The following is a 17,781-nucleotide window of genomic DNA, read 5'->3' on the forward strand; positions in this document are numbered from 1 at the left end:
AGGTGACTAGGATAGCTGAAAAGATAGCTAGGGAGAGGAGGCAGGATGCAATTCGCCCTTTCCATTTGCCGAATGCAGTGTTCATCCAATTATGTCGGGGGTTGTTAATTCCAGAGTCTGCGGCCATGTCCTGTGCCATGGTGCGTAAGGTGGAGAGGGCCCTGGTCACCGAGCCATCAGGGGCGGTATTGTTGGGGATAAATGTACAACAAGAACTTCCTATCATAGTGCACACACCACCCTTTTCTGCCAGTAGGAGGTCTAGGGCCATTCGGTTCTGTGTGACCATAAGGGACGTAGGGGCGAGCTGTTCGGATAGGCCTGTTATGGCGTCTCGACTAAGGTTGGTGAGGCGTTGGAAATTGAAATGGACGTAGTTAATGCGATCCACGTTTTTGTTGGGAGTTACCCATATCCAGATACAAATCAATCGCTGCAATTTGATCCGCTAATTTATATTGGTCTGGAACACCCCGAGGAAACCCTATGGTGTCTATGTATGTGGGTGAGTCCCTCTTTAAGTCAAAATGCGTTGTTCTTCGTCGACGGGTGCTAGTGGGTGTTTCTGGGCGGGGAGAGAGGATAGTCAGGGGCATGGCCAATTGAACAAGTGTGCAGGAACCCTTCCAGTTTGAAGGAAGGCGGTTCCTCAAGCGTTTTCCTCCACAGTACCAGAAGAGGTCACTGCGGGCCCACTCCAGCTGTGTGGCGTTGTGCCAGTTGGTAACATTGATGTTTCTAGAACACCAGGAGGACGGTATTGAACCCACCTCTCTGTGAGATGAGTTACCTTTTTTAGTCAGACACGTGTAATTTCCCTTTACTGGAGTAAATATAGGGGCAGCGTGTTGTTTGGTGCCGGGGGAAAGAGATGACTGAGAGTAGAACAGTTGGCGGGACTGGCTTCCATGTGTAAGCCATACATGCAATCAAAACCGGGTCGATCCAAGTCTATCAGTAGGGGGGCCGGGGTGGTGGTTCAGGTGGGCCGGGGCTGACTGCAGACTATACAATTAGTGAGGTTTTGGGAACGGGCGGTAAAGTGGACCCATTTTAGCCATATGTTTTCATCAGTGTATCCAGTCTCTATTTCTACCACATCTTCAACGGTACTGGCGTCGTAATATTGTACCGCAGGGGAGCTGGGTGGGGATGGTAGTGGTGAGGTGGATTCAGGGGGAGAGTTCGTGGAGTCATCAGACAGGGAAGGGGAAGGCTGAGTTCTAGGGGAGGAGGAACGGACGTTTATCCTAACGATGCCCATTGGGTCAGCTCCTGTCATGTCTACTCCTAAAACAAAATAATAAGGACTTGTTGGTGCGGCTTTTTTAGTCAATTTGTTATAGTGGAGATGTCTTTAAGAGACTATTGTCGGGGGAACCGGCAGGCGTGATCCTCCGGGTGAGGGTGATGTTTCTTTGGAGCTGTCCTAAGGGGTTTTGTGCATTGTATCTGTGGGTGTAACTTTTGGGGCCTGTGTTCCACAAAACGTGTTATCAAAGGTTTATCATTTTGCATTCATCTCTAAACCATTGTTTTTTATATATGATATCAGGAACCATATGAACATGTGATGTACAATGCCGAAAAGTAATTTTTCATTTCTAAGCATGTGATTGCTTCTAATATCAATGTGTGTGTGTCAGTGACATTTGGTGTGTCACTTTCATGTGTGTGTGGTGTGGGTGCGATACCATGTATCTCAGGCGTCGAATGAATCAGAGTATCCACCGCTCTCTCCTGGCCCCCCCCCTCCTCAAATCTGCCTGAGCAGCTGCACCTCGTTCCTCCGGACACTCCCTCGCCCAACGTCCCCTCTTTCCACACCTGTAGCAGGTGTCTGCTGTTCTGTTCGTGGAGGAATACAGGGCAGAGGTCAACGGCTGGGGCTGAAGCCACTTCAGGTCTCTGAAGAGGGGCACAGTCGAGATCGTGGTCCACTCTGACACACTGAGGCACTGTAGGATACAAAGAAAACTTTTTCTGTGCAGATTTATCTGTTCGTTCACATTCATTGGCCATTTTATCACATTCATTCCCTTGGGTAGCACACTGCATTTGTAATGACAAAGAAACAGTTGCAGGTGTAGGCTTTTTATGTAGATGCAATGAAGAGATGTGTGTGTGTGTGTGTGTGAACTATGTGTTGTGAGAACTACGTGTGTGGACTGAGGGAATATTAAAATCCCAGGAGATAAGACAGACACATGCTGAAGGCCTCTTCGAGGTCTTGTTGGGGAGACGAGCACAGTCTCAGATTTGTGGCTCTGATGTCAATTTGGCAGTTTACACAAGCAGAAATAGTATGCATAAGCAGAGATAATATTTAGTGTGGTATAATGGTAAAAAATGTTCCCTTACATTCCTCCCTTGTGATCATAAAATGATCACAACATCAGATACAAAATTTACTTGCAAGATGTCAGCACATATTATATCTAAGGGTGAAAATCTCAAGTAAAATTCTTAAGTAGTCTTTATCTTCCAATTCTAAAAACAAAGAAAATTAAATAAATAAAGAATTTCTGTGTGGAAATTGCTTCTTCATTCCAAATTCGATCTCTATTCAGTTAAGGATATATCATTTCACAGTACCAATTTTGCTTGGATATGTGTAACAGTGCAAGGAACCCAATAATTTTGTGCACTATAAAAAATATTATGGTTGGCGGTCTCGATAGCAAATTTAGTTGGATTATATATTGTCATAACTCTAAAACCATTTTAGGAAAAATTATATTATAATATAATCATGCAAGTTCACCTTTTCAAAGAGCAATGCACATTATTCAGTCTGACATTTGAATTTGAAATATTAAAATATCCTTGTTTGAATAAAACATAAAGAAAACAAATAAAACAAACATCTAATAAAACAATAAAAAACAAAGAAAACAAATAAAACAAACATCTAATAAAACAATAAAAAAACTAAGAAAATAAACAACTCCAACTAAAATACCAGATAAGATGGACTCTCTAGTCCCATTAATGAAAATTGCTCTTGAATACATAAAAACATTTGACACAGGATATATGTTACCAGCTCAGTAAACTGCTTCTCTAATTGAATTGTTAAAATACAAAACATTAATATTGTACAATTACAAATTGTTGGGACAATTACTAACCGAACTTTTTACCTTCACAACCTTGGGATAAGAACAGTTTAATAATCTTATCAAATAGGAGCACTAGAATTGATTAAACAAAAGATGTGCTCAAACATAAAGTTAAACTGGAAATTAAATATCTGAATTCATGACAAAGTATTATATAGAATTTGTCACAAAAAAGTCAACAGTCCTGTCTTAATTATCTATGGAGTTAGAGCAACAGAAACACATTTATTAGAATTATAAGAATTCACTGCCTGATTACTAGAAATCACACTTGTAACCGAAATCATGGAAAGCAGTAGGGATTTGTCTCAGGTAGGTAAAAAACAAAACATTGATGGCCTCACCCACAGGGGTGAAGTCCTGCTATCTCCATCGTCATTTACATTATCTGCGTGTTTCTCTTTGCTCATATGGAACTCAGAGGTGCGTAGCTGAGTTTAAAGTACAGTACACAAGCTTATATTTGGAAATAATCAAGACAAGACATACAGATAGACCCTCCTTTTGTGGTCAACGTATTACTTTAAGATTTTGAGGAGGAGTCGGCCAAATCAGTGGCTACTTCTCGTAAAGACCGAGAAGGTGGGTCAGTGGGTACACAATGTGTGAGGTGGTGCCAAATTGCTCCTGTTTTTCCTTTTACTCGGATCGCATGTGAGGTACACTCTGTTACCTCCCAAGGTCCTGTCCACCTAGGGTCGGGCCACTTTCTCTTGTGAACTTTGACCCTTACCCAATCACCCGGTCTTACTGGAACAGGAGTCTCCGTGGGTGTCTTGTCAGAACATCCGGCAGCCGCCTGGACCTTTGCAGACAAAACTTCAGTAGGATTAGTTAAAGCTTTAAATAATCAGTCAATTTCTCCTGACGTACATCCAACCCGGGTCCATACCCAGGGTCTCGAGGAGGCCCTGGCATGGGCCGTCCTGTGAGAAGCTCATGTGGGGATAGATGGGTGACACCATTGGATGAACTTCTCATTGACATGAGCGCCAAGGGCAGTGCTTCAACCCACGACGAGTGAGGTGTTGTGACATGTTGCTGTAATGTGTGTGTATCTGTGTGGGTCGGGGTTGGTCGTGTTGGTATGTCAGGGGTGTGTATCTCTAACTGTAAAAAGTTCCCGTCGTCATTTGTCTCTTAGTGGAAAAAATTTAAAATAAAAATTAAAAATTAAAAATAAAAACACAAGCCAATCCAATGCTGTCAAACCAGTTGTAACCCGAGCTGTAATGTCCCTTGGTCTCCCCCAGGTGGCAGGCGTACACCGCTAGTTGTACGTTCTTTTATCCTTCACCAGATGGCGACCTCGCTCTATTTTTCTTATTTCGTTATTTATTCTGTCTCTGTCAGCCGAGTGACCTTCCTCTTGTTATCTCCTCCTAACTTGGTTCTCTCTCGTTTTCCACACACACACTTTCATTCACATTTGTATCAAACTTAGTGCTGTGTCACCATAGTTCCTTTACATGAAGTTCATATTAGGACTACTCAGATCAGTTCCATTACCCACACATATTAGTTACCTTAAGTTCTTTAATCAATCTCCAAATCGCTATTGTTTAGTATTTAATAAATACCCACACATTCAGACCTCTTAAATCTTATATTTTTATGTTGTCAGTCTGTCAGTCTTTTTATTCTAGTCAGTTACTTCATCTGTCAGTCCTCGTAACATGTTATGGTCCCGGCATCTTTTAATTTGTGCCCGATTCAAGCAACGGTGTGTCTGGCTAGTTAAGCTCCTCACTCGTCAGTGCCGGTAGCCCCTTCCTCCAGTTCACACCCTAATCCCAGATTAGGTTGCACGGATGCAATCTATTGCATGAATCGTCTGTCTTTTCTCCAATCTGAATTAGTTTTAAGGGTTCGTGCGTCACAGGGTGTGGAACTTCAGCAGGAGGGGGAGTCACGTGGCTAGTGCACAGGCTGGTCCCAGCCTCAAGGCACTGGAATTCGCCAATGATGAGGAGCCGCTCCCAGTTTTCGTCCCTCCTTTGACAGTAGCTGGGAAAATCTTCACATTCTGACAGTGTTTGGTTTGGTGTTTTAAAACGAGCCTTGAATCGGCTGACAGCTTGTGAGCTTTCAGTATGGCATGCGCCTTTTCTAGACAAAACAACGTCTTTCCTATCTGTCCTTCAGACCCTAGTGGCAGCTGCTTGAATTCTTTCTAAGGGTATGTCACAGTTTTTTAAGAAAACAGTGCATTCATGTATGTGTGATGTTTGAAATAAAGCTAATGGAGTTTATGCTGTAATATAGTAAGTTAGGTATGAGAACAAGTTAAAGTACAGTGTATTGTATGCCACAGATGTACAGTCTTCTCAAACAGGCATTATCAGACAGGTGCAAGACTGAACTGCGATGTGACGCACACACACACACAACAATCAACTTCAAGATTAAAACCAGCCAGCAACGGCTACTATCAGTCACTATCTGAAGGCCGCACATTTTCCCCACATATTCAGCCCAAACTGCCCCTGCCCCACCCCTGTCTAACATACTGCACTTGTTTAGAGTTCAGTTTCATTGCCATCTTCACAGACACATATTCAAAGAAAAACATAGATTTTAGTCTTAACAAATATTCAAAGGAAAACATAGATTTTAGTCTTAACAAACTTCACAGATGACCTTTTCACTTTTGAAGCAGCGGCTATAACAGTTTTTAAATTGTACTTTACATTTATATGGGATGAGTATGTGACTGAGGACCAGTTTATTCTTTCTGGTGTTCAGTTAATGTACTTACATGATTCTTGCTGTTCTGTGTTTGTACCCTCATAGTTGAATGCACTTATTGTAAGTCACTTTGGATAAAAGTGTTGAGTGTTTTAATGGAATACTGAGAAAGTTTAATAACAACAATCGGACAATTGAAGTCCAAATGAGGCAATTTCAGCAGAGTCAACAGCTTAGTACGCCATGGACATGTGAATATGGTGCTGAGTTTTTCCCAGTAGTTTGGGAGGACAAATGTTTGGGACTTTGTCAGGCGATGACACAGCTGATATGCTTTATGTGAAGCACAGTGTTTTGGTGTCAGCAGAAAGACTTCTCTTAGATGTATCATCAGATGTACCCTGAAAATTGTATCACTGATTAAACTCATTATAGCATACTTACTTTTATAAGGCAAATCTATTCAAGCTACAATTTATGATTCTATAATTATACTAAGCCTGAATGTATTTATAGGAGAGATTTTCTTAAAAGGGAGTTAGTACCTTTTAGTAAAAGATGTAACCTCTGCACCACTGAGTGAAACTATCCTGATTTGCATTTGTAAAGATCACAGTTCTTTCATTTACATGTGAAAGCCCCCCCATAGACCTAGGAGCAGGGGGGTCAACTGCCAAGCTTCTCAGGCTTGTAAAACTGCCCAAAACTGGAACCCCACGTCAATTCCCGGCAGTTCCTGGCAGTTTTCTGTGCTGCCTGTAGATTCCTGTGAACAGTCGTTAACCTGAACATCCACAGAAATTTGCAGGGGCACTAACTGACACAAATTCCTCTTTTCATGCAGTGTTACAGGCAGCATAATGTTCACCAGGGCATCTCCAGATGCTTTCTTGTCTATCACTTTCAAGCTCAGTTTGAGCCTGCTGTCATCTGTCAAGATAAGAGGCGCCATTGGCAAACCTGCAAATTCTGGTGTTCTCTGGCGAATGCCAATCGATTCTGCACGGTGCTGGGCTGTGAGCACAGGTCCCACTAGAGGATGTCGGGCCCTGATGCCACCTTCATGGAATCGGTTTCTGACAGTTTGGTCAGAAACATGCACACCAGTAGCCTGCTGGAGGTCATTTTTTAGGGCTCTGGCAGTGCTCCTCCTGTTTCTCCTCACAGAAAAGAGCAGATACCTGTCCTGCTGCTGGGTTGATGCCCTTCTACGGCCCTGTCCAGCTCTCCTTGTGTAACGGCCGGTCTCCTGGTATCTCCTCCGTGTTCTTGAGACTGTGCTTGGAGACACAACCTGACTGGTCTGCAGGTACCGCCTCATACTACCAGTAGTGACAGGGACACTAGCAGAACACAAAACTAGAGAAGAATCAGCCAGGAAGGATGTGTTATACTGTGACGATTAAGTATTCTCTTAATTTTTTAAAACAGTATATCTATGTGGGTGTGTCCAGGTGCAACTACGAAGTTACATTACATTTCATTTAGCTGACGCTTTTATCAAAGCGACTTACAATAAGTGCATTCAACCATGAGGGTACAAACCCAGAACAACAAGAATCAAGAAAGTACAATTTCTTCAAAAAAGCCAAACTACAAAGTGCTATAAGTAAGTGCCATTTAAGTGCTACTAAATTGTTAGTTTAAAATTGTATTCAAGGTATAGTCGGAAGAGGTGTGTTTTTAGTTTGCGGCGGTAGATGTGTAGACTTTCTGCTGTCCTGATGTCAATGGGGAGCTCATTACGCCATTTAGGAGCCAGGACAGCAAACAGTCGGGATTTTGCTGAGTGTTTAGCTCGCAGTGAGGGAGCAACAAGCCGATTGGCAGATGCAGAGCGGAGTGAACGGGCTGGGGTGTAACGTTTGGCCATGTCCTGGATGTAGACTGGACCCGATCCGTTCGCAGCACGGTACGCAAGTACTAATGTTTTGAAATGGATGCGGGCAGCCACTGGTAACCAGTGAAGGGAGCGGAGTAGTGTGAGTGAATTTAGGTAGGTTAGAGACCAGTCGAGCTGCTGCATTTTGAATGAGCTGCAGAGGTCGGATTGCACTAGCAGGTAGACCAGCCAGGAGGGAGTTACAAGAGTTTTTTGGGGTTACAAAATGAGGATTGAATTGTAGTTTGGTAAAAAGTAGTGGTGCACCGATGTATCGGCCGTATATCGGTAGCGGCCGATATTTGCCTCGTTTACTGCCATCGGCGTATCGGTAATAAACTTGACTTTCACCGATAACATTGGCCGATGCTCATTGGTATGTTTTCTGCAGCCTGCCAATCTGGCATCCAGATTATGGTACACTGACGCCGGGTTTACACCGGGCGCTGAAACGCCGCGCAGCGCCAAGGAAAGCCAGGCGCCTCCCATCCACCCCCCTGTTAAACCTTCACATGGGCTGCGATGCGCCGCGCCGCGCCAGCGCCCTTCACCGATGGTTTCGGCGTGCGAGCGAGCGTATCGCGCCAGGAAACAGACTGAAAAATGATTTAAACGATATAAATGACATTTTATATGATATAAATGATCAAATACGCATCCCATACTTTGTATTCCCTTCTGTTGTCCTGGAGTTTTAATTTTCCCAATTTTCCCAATCACATAATTAAATGTCCCCCTCTGCCCATCCACTACAGCCACACAAGCAGTCATATAGATAAAAAGAGAGGGGGAGCGCTAAAGGCTTCTTGGAGAATACGTCATTTACCCCGACACCCGACATTGAACGGGTTACATACAACAACAAGCGGAGAATCGCGGGCTGACGGCGCAGAGAAATGTGGGTCGGTGTGCACATGCGCAACAGGTACTACATACAAACAGCAGAGACAATGTCGGCAGCGTCGGCTGTGTGGGATTTCTTCACTGTCTCAGAGAAAGACATGTTCAGCCGACATTTCAAGAGGGGGTAATACCACCAAGGATTTCAACATGGCATCTAAAGTTACACTTGTCACTTTTTCTGTTTTTCATATTATTCAAGTAATAAACAAATATCGGTATCGGCTATCGGCTAGATTGTTGTTTTAAATATCGGTATCGGCCAAGAATTTCCATATCGGTGCATCCCTAGTAAAAAGTGCTTTTGGCTGTGGAAATAGAGGCAGAGAAAGAGGAGAGAAGAGACTGATAAGTGAGCAGGTCGTCAGGGTGTTTAGATTTTAGCCATTTCCTTTCTGATGCTCGCATAGTGGCTCTGTCGGCACGCACCGAGTCAGACAACCACGGAGCTGGGGAGGACTTGCAGACCTGTCGTGACGTAAGAGGACAGAGAGAGTCAAGAGACGAGGACAAAGTAGAAAGGAGAATGTCTGTGGCAGAGTTAGGATGCATGAGTGAGAAAGAGTCAGTGGAAGGGAGGGCTGATAAAACAGAGGAGGCTAGGGAGGAGGGAGAGAGGGAGTGAATGTTGCGACGGACAGGTACAGAGTCTGTTGATGTGGTAGGGTTGTCATTTTGAGAGAGTGGGAGAGAGTAAGAGAGTTGTGTCGCTTTATATGTTGCTGCCGCAAAGAATTATGGGGCAGCATTTTCTCCTTTTCTTTTATGAAGGATGGTCCAATGTTTCCTCGGCTAAAGGAGATAAGTAAATCAATCAATCGAATTTTATTTATATAGCCCATATTGACAAATTACAATTTGTCCCATAGGGCTTTAACAAGGTGTGACATCCTCTGCCCTTAACCCTCAACAAGAGTAAGGAAAGACTACCCAAACATTTTTTTAACAGGGTAAAAAGAAGGTAGAAACCTCAGAGAGAGCCACATGTGAGGGATCCCTCTCCCAGGACGGACAGAAGTGCAATAGATGTCAAGTGTAATGGAGAACATCAGAAAGATAAGGATATTTGCAGCATTGATTAGAATAAACACTTTGTAGCATAATGGAAGGTAAATAAATTGATGGATTAATGTCAGTAATGGTCGAGTATCTGAGTAGACATATTTTATATCAAGCAGTCTTGTTGTAATCATAGTCCACGGTCAACAGCCACCACGATCAGGATCCACTATCACGATCGGATGCCACCATAGTCCACAGTAATGATCCACTGCCGCCATCAGGATCCACCATCAGCTGCCACCTCGATCGTGGTCCACCACCACTATCAGATGCCAACACGATACAGGATCCACCATTACGATCACGATCTCTGATTCGCGATCCACCATCATAGTCCACGATGTGGCCGCAGCCGCGGCCCTGGATCTGCGGACGATAAGGCAAAGGGACTCCGGGGAAGAAGTCAAGTCAGTAACATGTATTGATGAGATATTCATTTCTTTGATGTGATAAGGAAGGAGAAGAGGAAGGAGAAGCTGGGAAGAGAAGCTCCGAGTGTCATGTGTCCCCCGACCTTCTAGACCTATAGCAGCATAACTAAGAGCAGGTCTAAGACAAGCCTGGACCAGCTCTAACTATAAGCTTTATCGTAAAGGAAGGTTTTAAGCCTACTCTTAAACGTACAGATGGTGTCTGCCTCCCGAACTGAAAGTGGGAGATGATTCCACAGGAGAGGAGCTTGATAGCTGAAAGCTCTGGCTCCTACTCTACTTTCAGAGACTTTAGGGACGACAAGTAAGCCTGAATTCTGGGAGCGCAGTGCTCTAGTGGGTTGATAAGGTACTATCAGCTCTTTGAGGTATAATGGTGCCATATTATTAAGGGCCTTGAAGGTGAGGAGGAGAATTTAAATTATATTCTAGATTTAACCGGAAGCCAGTGTAGTGAAGCTAATACAGGAGAAATGTGGTCTCTTTTCTTTGTTCTGGTCAGGACACGTGCTGCAGCATTTTGGACAAGCTGCAGAGTCTTTAACGACTTACTGCTGGAGCCTGATAATAAGGAATTACAATAATCAAGTCTGGATACATTTTTCTGCATCTTTTTGAGAAAGGACTTGTCTGATTTTTGAGGTGTTACGCAAGTGAAGAAGGCAGCTAGGAAGCATTGGAAGCTTTCCTCATCCTTTATAGAATTTGAACAGCTATTATTATGGCTGCCACTGAAATACTTCCTGGTCATTTCACACAGTTAAGAAGGTTCCTAAGCAAAATTGGATTTTCCGATCGCAGCCACTCACTTGGACTCAAGGATGACCTGAATTAGAGTTTTATTTAATAGTGGTCACTGTGACCTCACAAAGTTTGTGTATGTTTTTCTTGTTCATGATATCTTAAAGGTATAGTTCACCCAGAAATGAATTTCCGATGGAGGGGTGAGTGTCTGGAAGCCCCGACATTCAAATTTGACTCGAAACGATGTATTTTACACCAAGTTGTAAGCCGAATGTCTGTTAATATCTTCCGACAAGATGCATTCAGGGACTGGCAGAAATGCTAATGTCCACTAGCTTAGCCACTTCTGGTGGACTTTTAGTCTTAAAACACAGTGTAAATGATGCCGTTTCGAGTCGAATGAGGCCTCTCAGAAACATGTTTTTGGCCTCTTGAATGTGATATACATCACCGACTTGAGGGAATTTCCCCAACTTTTCAACAGTTGTCTCTTGGACTCAAAGATTAAGTGAGTACACAGTGACCTTATATGAATCTGGAAAAAGAAATGTGTGGAAATATGTACACGGAAACTGCACTGGTTGGCAGAGGCATAGGACATAGGCGGGAATGTTAGTTCTGTTTCAATAATAATGACAATTTAATTTCATAGTGATGATTTCATCCCACAGTGTGTTAGTCAGGGCTTAATTATATATGTCAAATAACACACATTAAATGCAATACATCCACATGTTTATATACACCTGCTCCAAAATTGTATTGGTTCTTCCGTCGATCATGCCCCACCCCTCTACTAACATTTCATGGAAATTGGTTTAGGTGGAGGTAATTAGAACATATTTCACTTACTGCAACCTCTTCTAGCTTTGTCTGTTGATTTTCAGCAAATCAATTTACAAGAGATTGCTCGACGCATTTGTGTGCTGTGGCATCCAAGTGAGTTGTCATTGTGTTTTTTTCAGTTTTCAGTTTATAGTTCCTAAGAGATGGCAGAAGAACAGACCAGTATGCATCCACTTGGCTGGGACTGGAGATCATGTAAGGCTCTTAACCTTTTTACCTCAACATAACTTGAACATCAAAGGCCCTGTTTCAAACCTGGTATGTGATGAAATATGATATATTATGTCTTATTTGAAATAGTGATGGTTAGGGTTATGGGAATACCATGTACATTAGTGTTAACAGGCAGCCCCGTCAAAGGATAAAATACTAATGATCTGCACAGGGCTGTCACTTTTTATTGGAAATTCATAACAAATTAATGTCATGTCAAATTTGTTCATCCTTGTTCATCCAAGAAGTCACTTTATATGTATTGTATTGTATTTTGTGTGCGTGTGTGTAGTTTTTCTGGCGTCGGCGGACCCTGATGGCGAGGCCCATGATCAAAGAGGCAGGAATGGCTTCATTGCTTCTGGAGAACCCATATTATATCCTTCTATTGTCATCTCACATCTGCCTCCTTCTTTTTGTTTTACTTTTTTAATTTCCTTTGGAAATTATTTTGCTGGACACCCCAGGTAGACTTTATCTCCACTGACTGATATACCAATTTGATAGACAGATATAGTGATGCACTTTCATCAGCTTATGAGATTCACAATAGAATTGTCAAAAATAGCTGTAGCAAGGAGCACTGGCTAAAATATCAAATAAATTTGGACAGTGTGTGTTAAGATTCAAAGACACTTACAGCCTTATTTCAATTGCACAAGCACAACTAGAAACAAAAAGTGGAAGTTTTTTAGAGTAAGAACTGTGTTGGTGTCTCCACCTGGTATTGCAGTTCATGTACGTAGCTGCAGCAGAGCAAAGTGCAGAAGGCCTGGTTAAGGATGTGAGGATTAATTAATACACTGATACAATCACAGCACAGGTTTCAGTGCTCTGAAACGTCTTAGCCCGAGAAGCATGACAACAATAGCTTCAATCAATCAATCATTATTTTGGGGCGGTGAAGTTTGGGGAGATGTGTGTGTGATGTGCTGGTGCCAGCTTAAAGAAAGTGGTTAGTTTGATCAGTTGTCATGGACTCAGAGATAAAGTGATTACGTTTCAGTGGTCAAAGGTCACAGTGACCTTAAATGAATCTGGAAAAAAAAAGTCTACTCCTCTCCTTCTGTTTGTTCCTCTCCTGTAACTTTTTTTTTCTTCCTTTTGTTTGTTTTCTCCACATTTGTTTGTTTCTTTTAAATGCAACACATTTTATTTATACCACCTTCTATTATAAATTTGTGGTCTCTTTATGACATCACAATGACCTAATCTGTGTTTTTTCCTTGATGTGACCAAGCTCCTACAGTGATAGAGATTATTATACTGCTGTTTACAAAGGCTGTGTAGTACACCTCAGTACTTCAACTGATCATGTGTAAAATCAGTTGAGTACCACTTGTGTTTGCTTTGGAAACAATACTGATGCAAGCAATAAGAGTTTGTCATGATGAAACAAGGGTATGAATCAAGTATAAACTAGAATATTATCTGGCCTGCATCCGGCTCTCTTGGGACTGAATTCCAATCTGTGTTGAATGTTTTTATCTTCATTTAATGAATGCTATCTCCAAACATCTTTTTATTCCTTGACTATCCTTTTACATGGTTCTCGTAAACCTAAGGACCAACTGTAAGTTAACTCCCTTTCATATGATTGTAACTTGATCAATAACCCTTTTATCTGTTTGCTGGGGTTTTAAATTCCCGACACATATATATATATATATATATATATATATATATATATATATATATATATATATATATATATATATATATATATAGATAGTATATTTGACATATATATATAGCATATTTGACATATATATATAGCATATTTGACATCATCCTAACTAATCATCCTAACTAAGCACTGTTTGTCTCTGTATTTTTTTTTCTTTATGGAAAATATGGACTAAAAGCTGAAAGAATCAGTTTATCAGGTTGTGGAGGATTCTGCTCTATGGAGACAAAAATGAGATTAGTTGGTGAAAGTACTTTGAAACTTACAGCTGATCTGTATATTTAGCAAAATATCTCTCCCACTTTGAAATTACATACAGCGGGTAAAATAAGTATTGAACACGTCACCATTTTTCTCAATAAATATATTTCTAAAGGTGCTATTGACATGAAATTTCCACGAGATGTCGGTAACAACCCAAGTAATCCATACATACAAAGAAAACCAAACAAATAAGTTCAGAAATTAAGTTATGTGTAATAAAATGGAATGACAGGGAAAAAGTATTGAACACGCTTACTGAAATTTATTTAATACTTCGTACAAAAGCCTTTGTTGGTGATGACAGCTTCAAGACGCCTCCTGTATGGAGAAACTAGTCGCATGCATTGCTCAGGTGTGATTTTGGCCCATTCTTCCACACAAACAGTCTTCAAATCTTGAAGGTTCCGTGGGCCTCTTCTATGAACTCTGACCTTTAGTTTTTTCCATAGATTTTCTGTTGGATTCAAGTCAGGTGATTGGCTGCTTTATTTTCTTTCTCTGAAACCAATTGAGAGTTCCCTTGGCTGTGTGTTTGGGATCATTGTCTTGCTGAAATGTCCACCCTCATTTCATCTTCACCATCCTGGTAGATGGCAGCAGATTTTTATCAAGAATGTCTCGGTACATTTTTCCATTCATCCTTCCTTCAATTATATGAAGTTTGCCAGTGCCGTATGCTGAAAAACAGCCCCACACCATGATGTTCCCACCTCCAAACTTCACTGTTGGTATGGTGTTTTTGGGGTGATATGCAGTGCATTTGACCTCCAAACATGGTGTGTATTATGGCATCCAAAGAGTTCAATTTTGGTCTCATCTGACCAGACTATATTCTCCCAGTATTTCACAGGCTTGTCTAAATGTTGTGCAGCAAACTTTAAGCGAGCTTCACATGCTTTTTCTTCAGCAATGGAGTCTTGTGTGGCGAGCGTGCATACAGGCCACGTCGGTTGAGTGCATTACTTATTATTTTCTTTGAAACAATTGTACCTGCTAATTCCAGGTCTTTCTGAAGCTCTCCACAAGTGGTCCTTGGCTCTTGGACAACTCTTCTGATAATTCTTTTCACTCCTCGGTCAGAAATCTTGCAAGGAGCACCTGGTCGTGGCCGGTTTATGGTGAAATGATGTTCTTTCCACTTCGGATTATGGCCCCAACAGTGCTCACTGGAACATTCAGAAGTTTAGAAATCCTTCTGCAACCAATGCCATCAGTATGTTTTGCAACAATAAGGTTGCGAAGGTCTTGAGAGAGCTCTTTGCTTTTACCCATCATGAGATGTTTCTTGTGTGACACCTTGGTAATGAGACACCTTTTTATAGGCCATCAGTTGGGACTAAACCAGCTGATATTAATTTGCACTGACAAGGGGCAGGATTGCTTTCTAATTACTGATAGATTTCAGCTGGTGTCTTGGCTTTCCATGCCTTTTTGCACCTCCCTTTCTTCATGTGTTCAATACTTTTTCCCTGTCATTCCATTTTATTACACATAACTTAATTTCTGAATAAATTTGTTTGGTTTTCTTTGTATGTATGGATTACTTGGGTTGTTACCGACATCTCGTCAACATTTTAGGTCAATAGCACCTTTAGAAATATATTTACTGAGAAAAATGGTGACGTGTTCAATACTAATTTTACCCGCTGTATGTATTGACTGAAAGCCCTGATCTGTGAATATTGCTATGTTTACATAAAAATGTAAAACACATAATTTTGGAGCAGCAGAATTACAACCTGTATTAGTTTTGAAGCTGATATTTATATTTAGGTTGCTTTGGCTGTAACCAGATATATTTGTGAGACACATCATTCACAAAAAAATTACCACTGCTTTATCTTGTTCAAGCACACATACAATTACAGTGGCAAGATAAATATGTGAATCCTTTGGAATTACCTGGTTATCTGTATTAAAGTCCCTAAAAGGAGTTTAGGGTAGATGAAACGGTCTCATTTTAATATTGCTGCCAATTTATAGGATAGAATAGAATCCTTTTATTGTCATTGCACAGTGTACAACGGAATTTAGCAGCAATCCTCAAGGTGCATAATATAAATAAAAACAGCATAATTAGTAAAAAAAGGTGCAAAATATACACACAAAAAATTTAATTAAATTAAATAAAAAAAAGATAAAATAATAATTACAAAAGTGTATATATGAGGTGGAAAATAAGTGCAATTTAAATATAAAAACAGTATAGCATATATTTTAGCAGCATAGTAAATTTGTGTATGTACATGTAGTATAATTTAGTATTTGTACAGAAGGTACATTGCAGTAGATGTAAACATCTGTAAACATTGTGAATGTTTCAGGTCCCAAACAGTCAGTGTGTCAGTTATTTAGCAGGGTTCAGTTCTCTTATGGCCGCGGGGTAGAAGCTGTTTGTCCGTGATTTGATCGACCTGAAGCATCTGCCAGAGGGTAGCAGGTCAAACAGATGATGTCCAGGATGAAAAGGGTCCTTCAGGATGTTTGCTGGTCTGCTGCTGCAGCGAGACCTGAATAAGTCTTCCAGAGAGGGCACTGGGCAGCTGATTATCCTCTGGGCAGTGTTGATGACCCTCTGAAGAGCTCTCCTGTCTGCTGCTGAGCATCCAGTGTACCACACACACCAACGCTAACAGAGTAACATAAGCAATAGTCACCTCCAAGTCTGAAGATGTCTTCCATAGCATCCCAATATATCTTCCTCTAATTGCGTCACCCATTCCAACAACACAACCATGAATGACTAGAATTGCTGTCACTCTCTATGTTACATGTAGGTGTTCACATCCTATTGGATAGTTAGCCTAAAGCATGCATTCCTAAATCACATTGTGTCCTTACGTCTTGCCACTGGTGAAATACGCAAAAGAGTGGAAGTTGGTGAGAGTTGAAGTTGGTGCCTCTCTGTCTGGTGTATCTAAATTAGATATGAAACTCTCTAAGTGTAGAAGCTACAATGCATTGTGGGTTGGCCCTTTTTTCTATAACCTAACCTTGGGTACTACTTAGAGAGAGAAGGGAGTATCTGTGGAATTAAGACAGGCACTATTCTCCTGTACAGATATGATGTGTTTTATACAATATACATATTATATAGTGGCATATACAGTATTGTGTGAGGATGGTAAAAAAATAAAAAAAACACAGCCAGGGGTGTAGAGGGAGTAGAGGAGGGGACTCATTATGCAGCTCTGGTGGGTGCCGGTGCTAAGGATGAGGGTTGAGGAGAGGTGTGGTCATATTCTCACAGTCTGAGGGTGGTTTGTCAAAAAGTCCTTAATCCAGTAACAGGTGGTTGGTAGGAGTCCAAGGTCTGTCAGTTGGCTACAGGCTAACATGTACCTCACCAACTTCTTACTTACTTACACCTCATTGTGTGATTGAAGTAGCCGGTTTGCTCTGTTTACAGAGCGGACCGAACAAAGGACTCTGGGAAAATTAGAGGAGGAGGTGTGTGTCTTTACGTGAACAACAGCTGGTGCACAACTGTGGACATTGTTTCCACACACTGCTGCCCAGACCTAGAGCTCCTCACGGTAAAGTGCAGACTGTGCATACATTCCCCCACAAGCTAAGGCTCAGGTAGCGCTTGAAAGGCTGCATGATGTCATCAACAAACAGCTTACGGCTCACCCAGACGGTGTGATCATCGTAGCGGGACTTCAGTCATGCAGAGCTCAAACTGATCATGTGTATTTCCCAAGTAGATTACCTCATTGCTATGCATCCTGCAAACAGCTGTGTTTTATTTTTTTTACTCATTCCAAAACAAATACACATACTGGCTAGACCAGGGTTTTAAGACAGGAGATGATAGAAACACTTACGTGGACTAGTTACCCAGCATCCTTTGAGACAGTACAGTTCTAATTTTCATAATATCTACAGCTTTTGTCCACAGAGACGCCAAAATCATAAAAAATGAAAGGTTCCTTGTAGGGG

General features: G+C 41.6%; 1 protein-coding gene across 6 annotated transcripts in view; it reads left to right on the forward strand.

Annotated features, from left to right (window-relative positions):
- The window catches only part of abhd18 (abhydrolase domain containing 18), an 88,011-nt gene that overhangs the window by 49,541 nt on the left and 20,689 nt on the right, over positions 1-17,781 (forward strand). For all 6 annotated transcript variants that reach the window (XM_035161345.2, XM_047340560.1, XM_035161344.1 and 3 more), the window contains 3 exons: positions 11,795-11,870; positions 12,181-12,265; positions 13,434-13,461. In XM_035161345.2, the coding sequence (XP_035017236.2) occupies positions 11,795-11,870; positions 12,181-12,265; positions 13,434-13,461 (189 nt within the window). The remainder of the gene's footprint in view (positions 1-11,794; positions 11,871-12,180; positions 12,266-13,433; positions 13,462-17,781) is intronic.

Source organism: Hippoglossus stenolepis, chromosome 7, assembly GCF_022539355.2.
Source record: "Hippoglossus stenolepis isolate QCI-W04-F060 chromosome 7, HSTE1.2, whole genome shotgun sequence".
NCBI lineage: Eukaryota > Metazoa > Chordata > Actinopteri > Pleuronectiformes > Pleuronectidae > Hippoglossus > Hippoglossus stenolepis.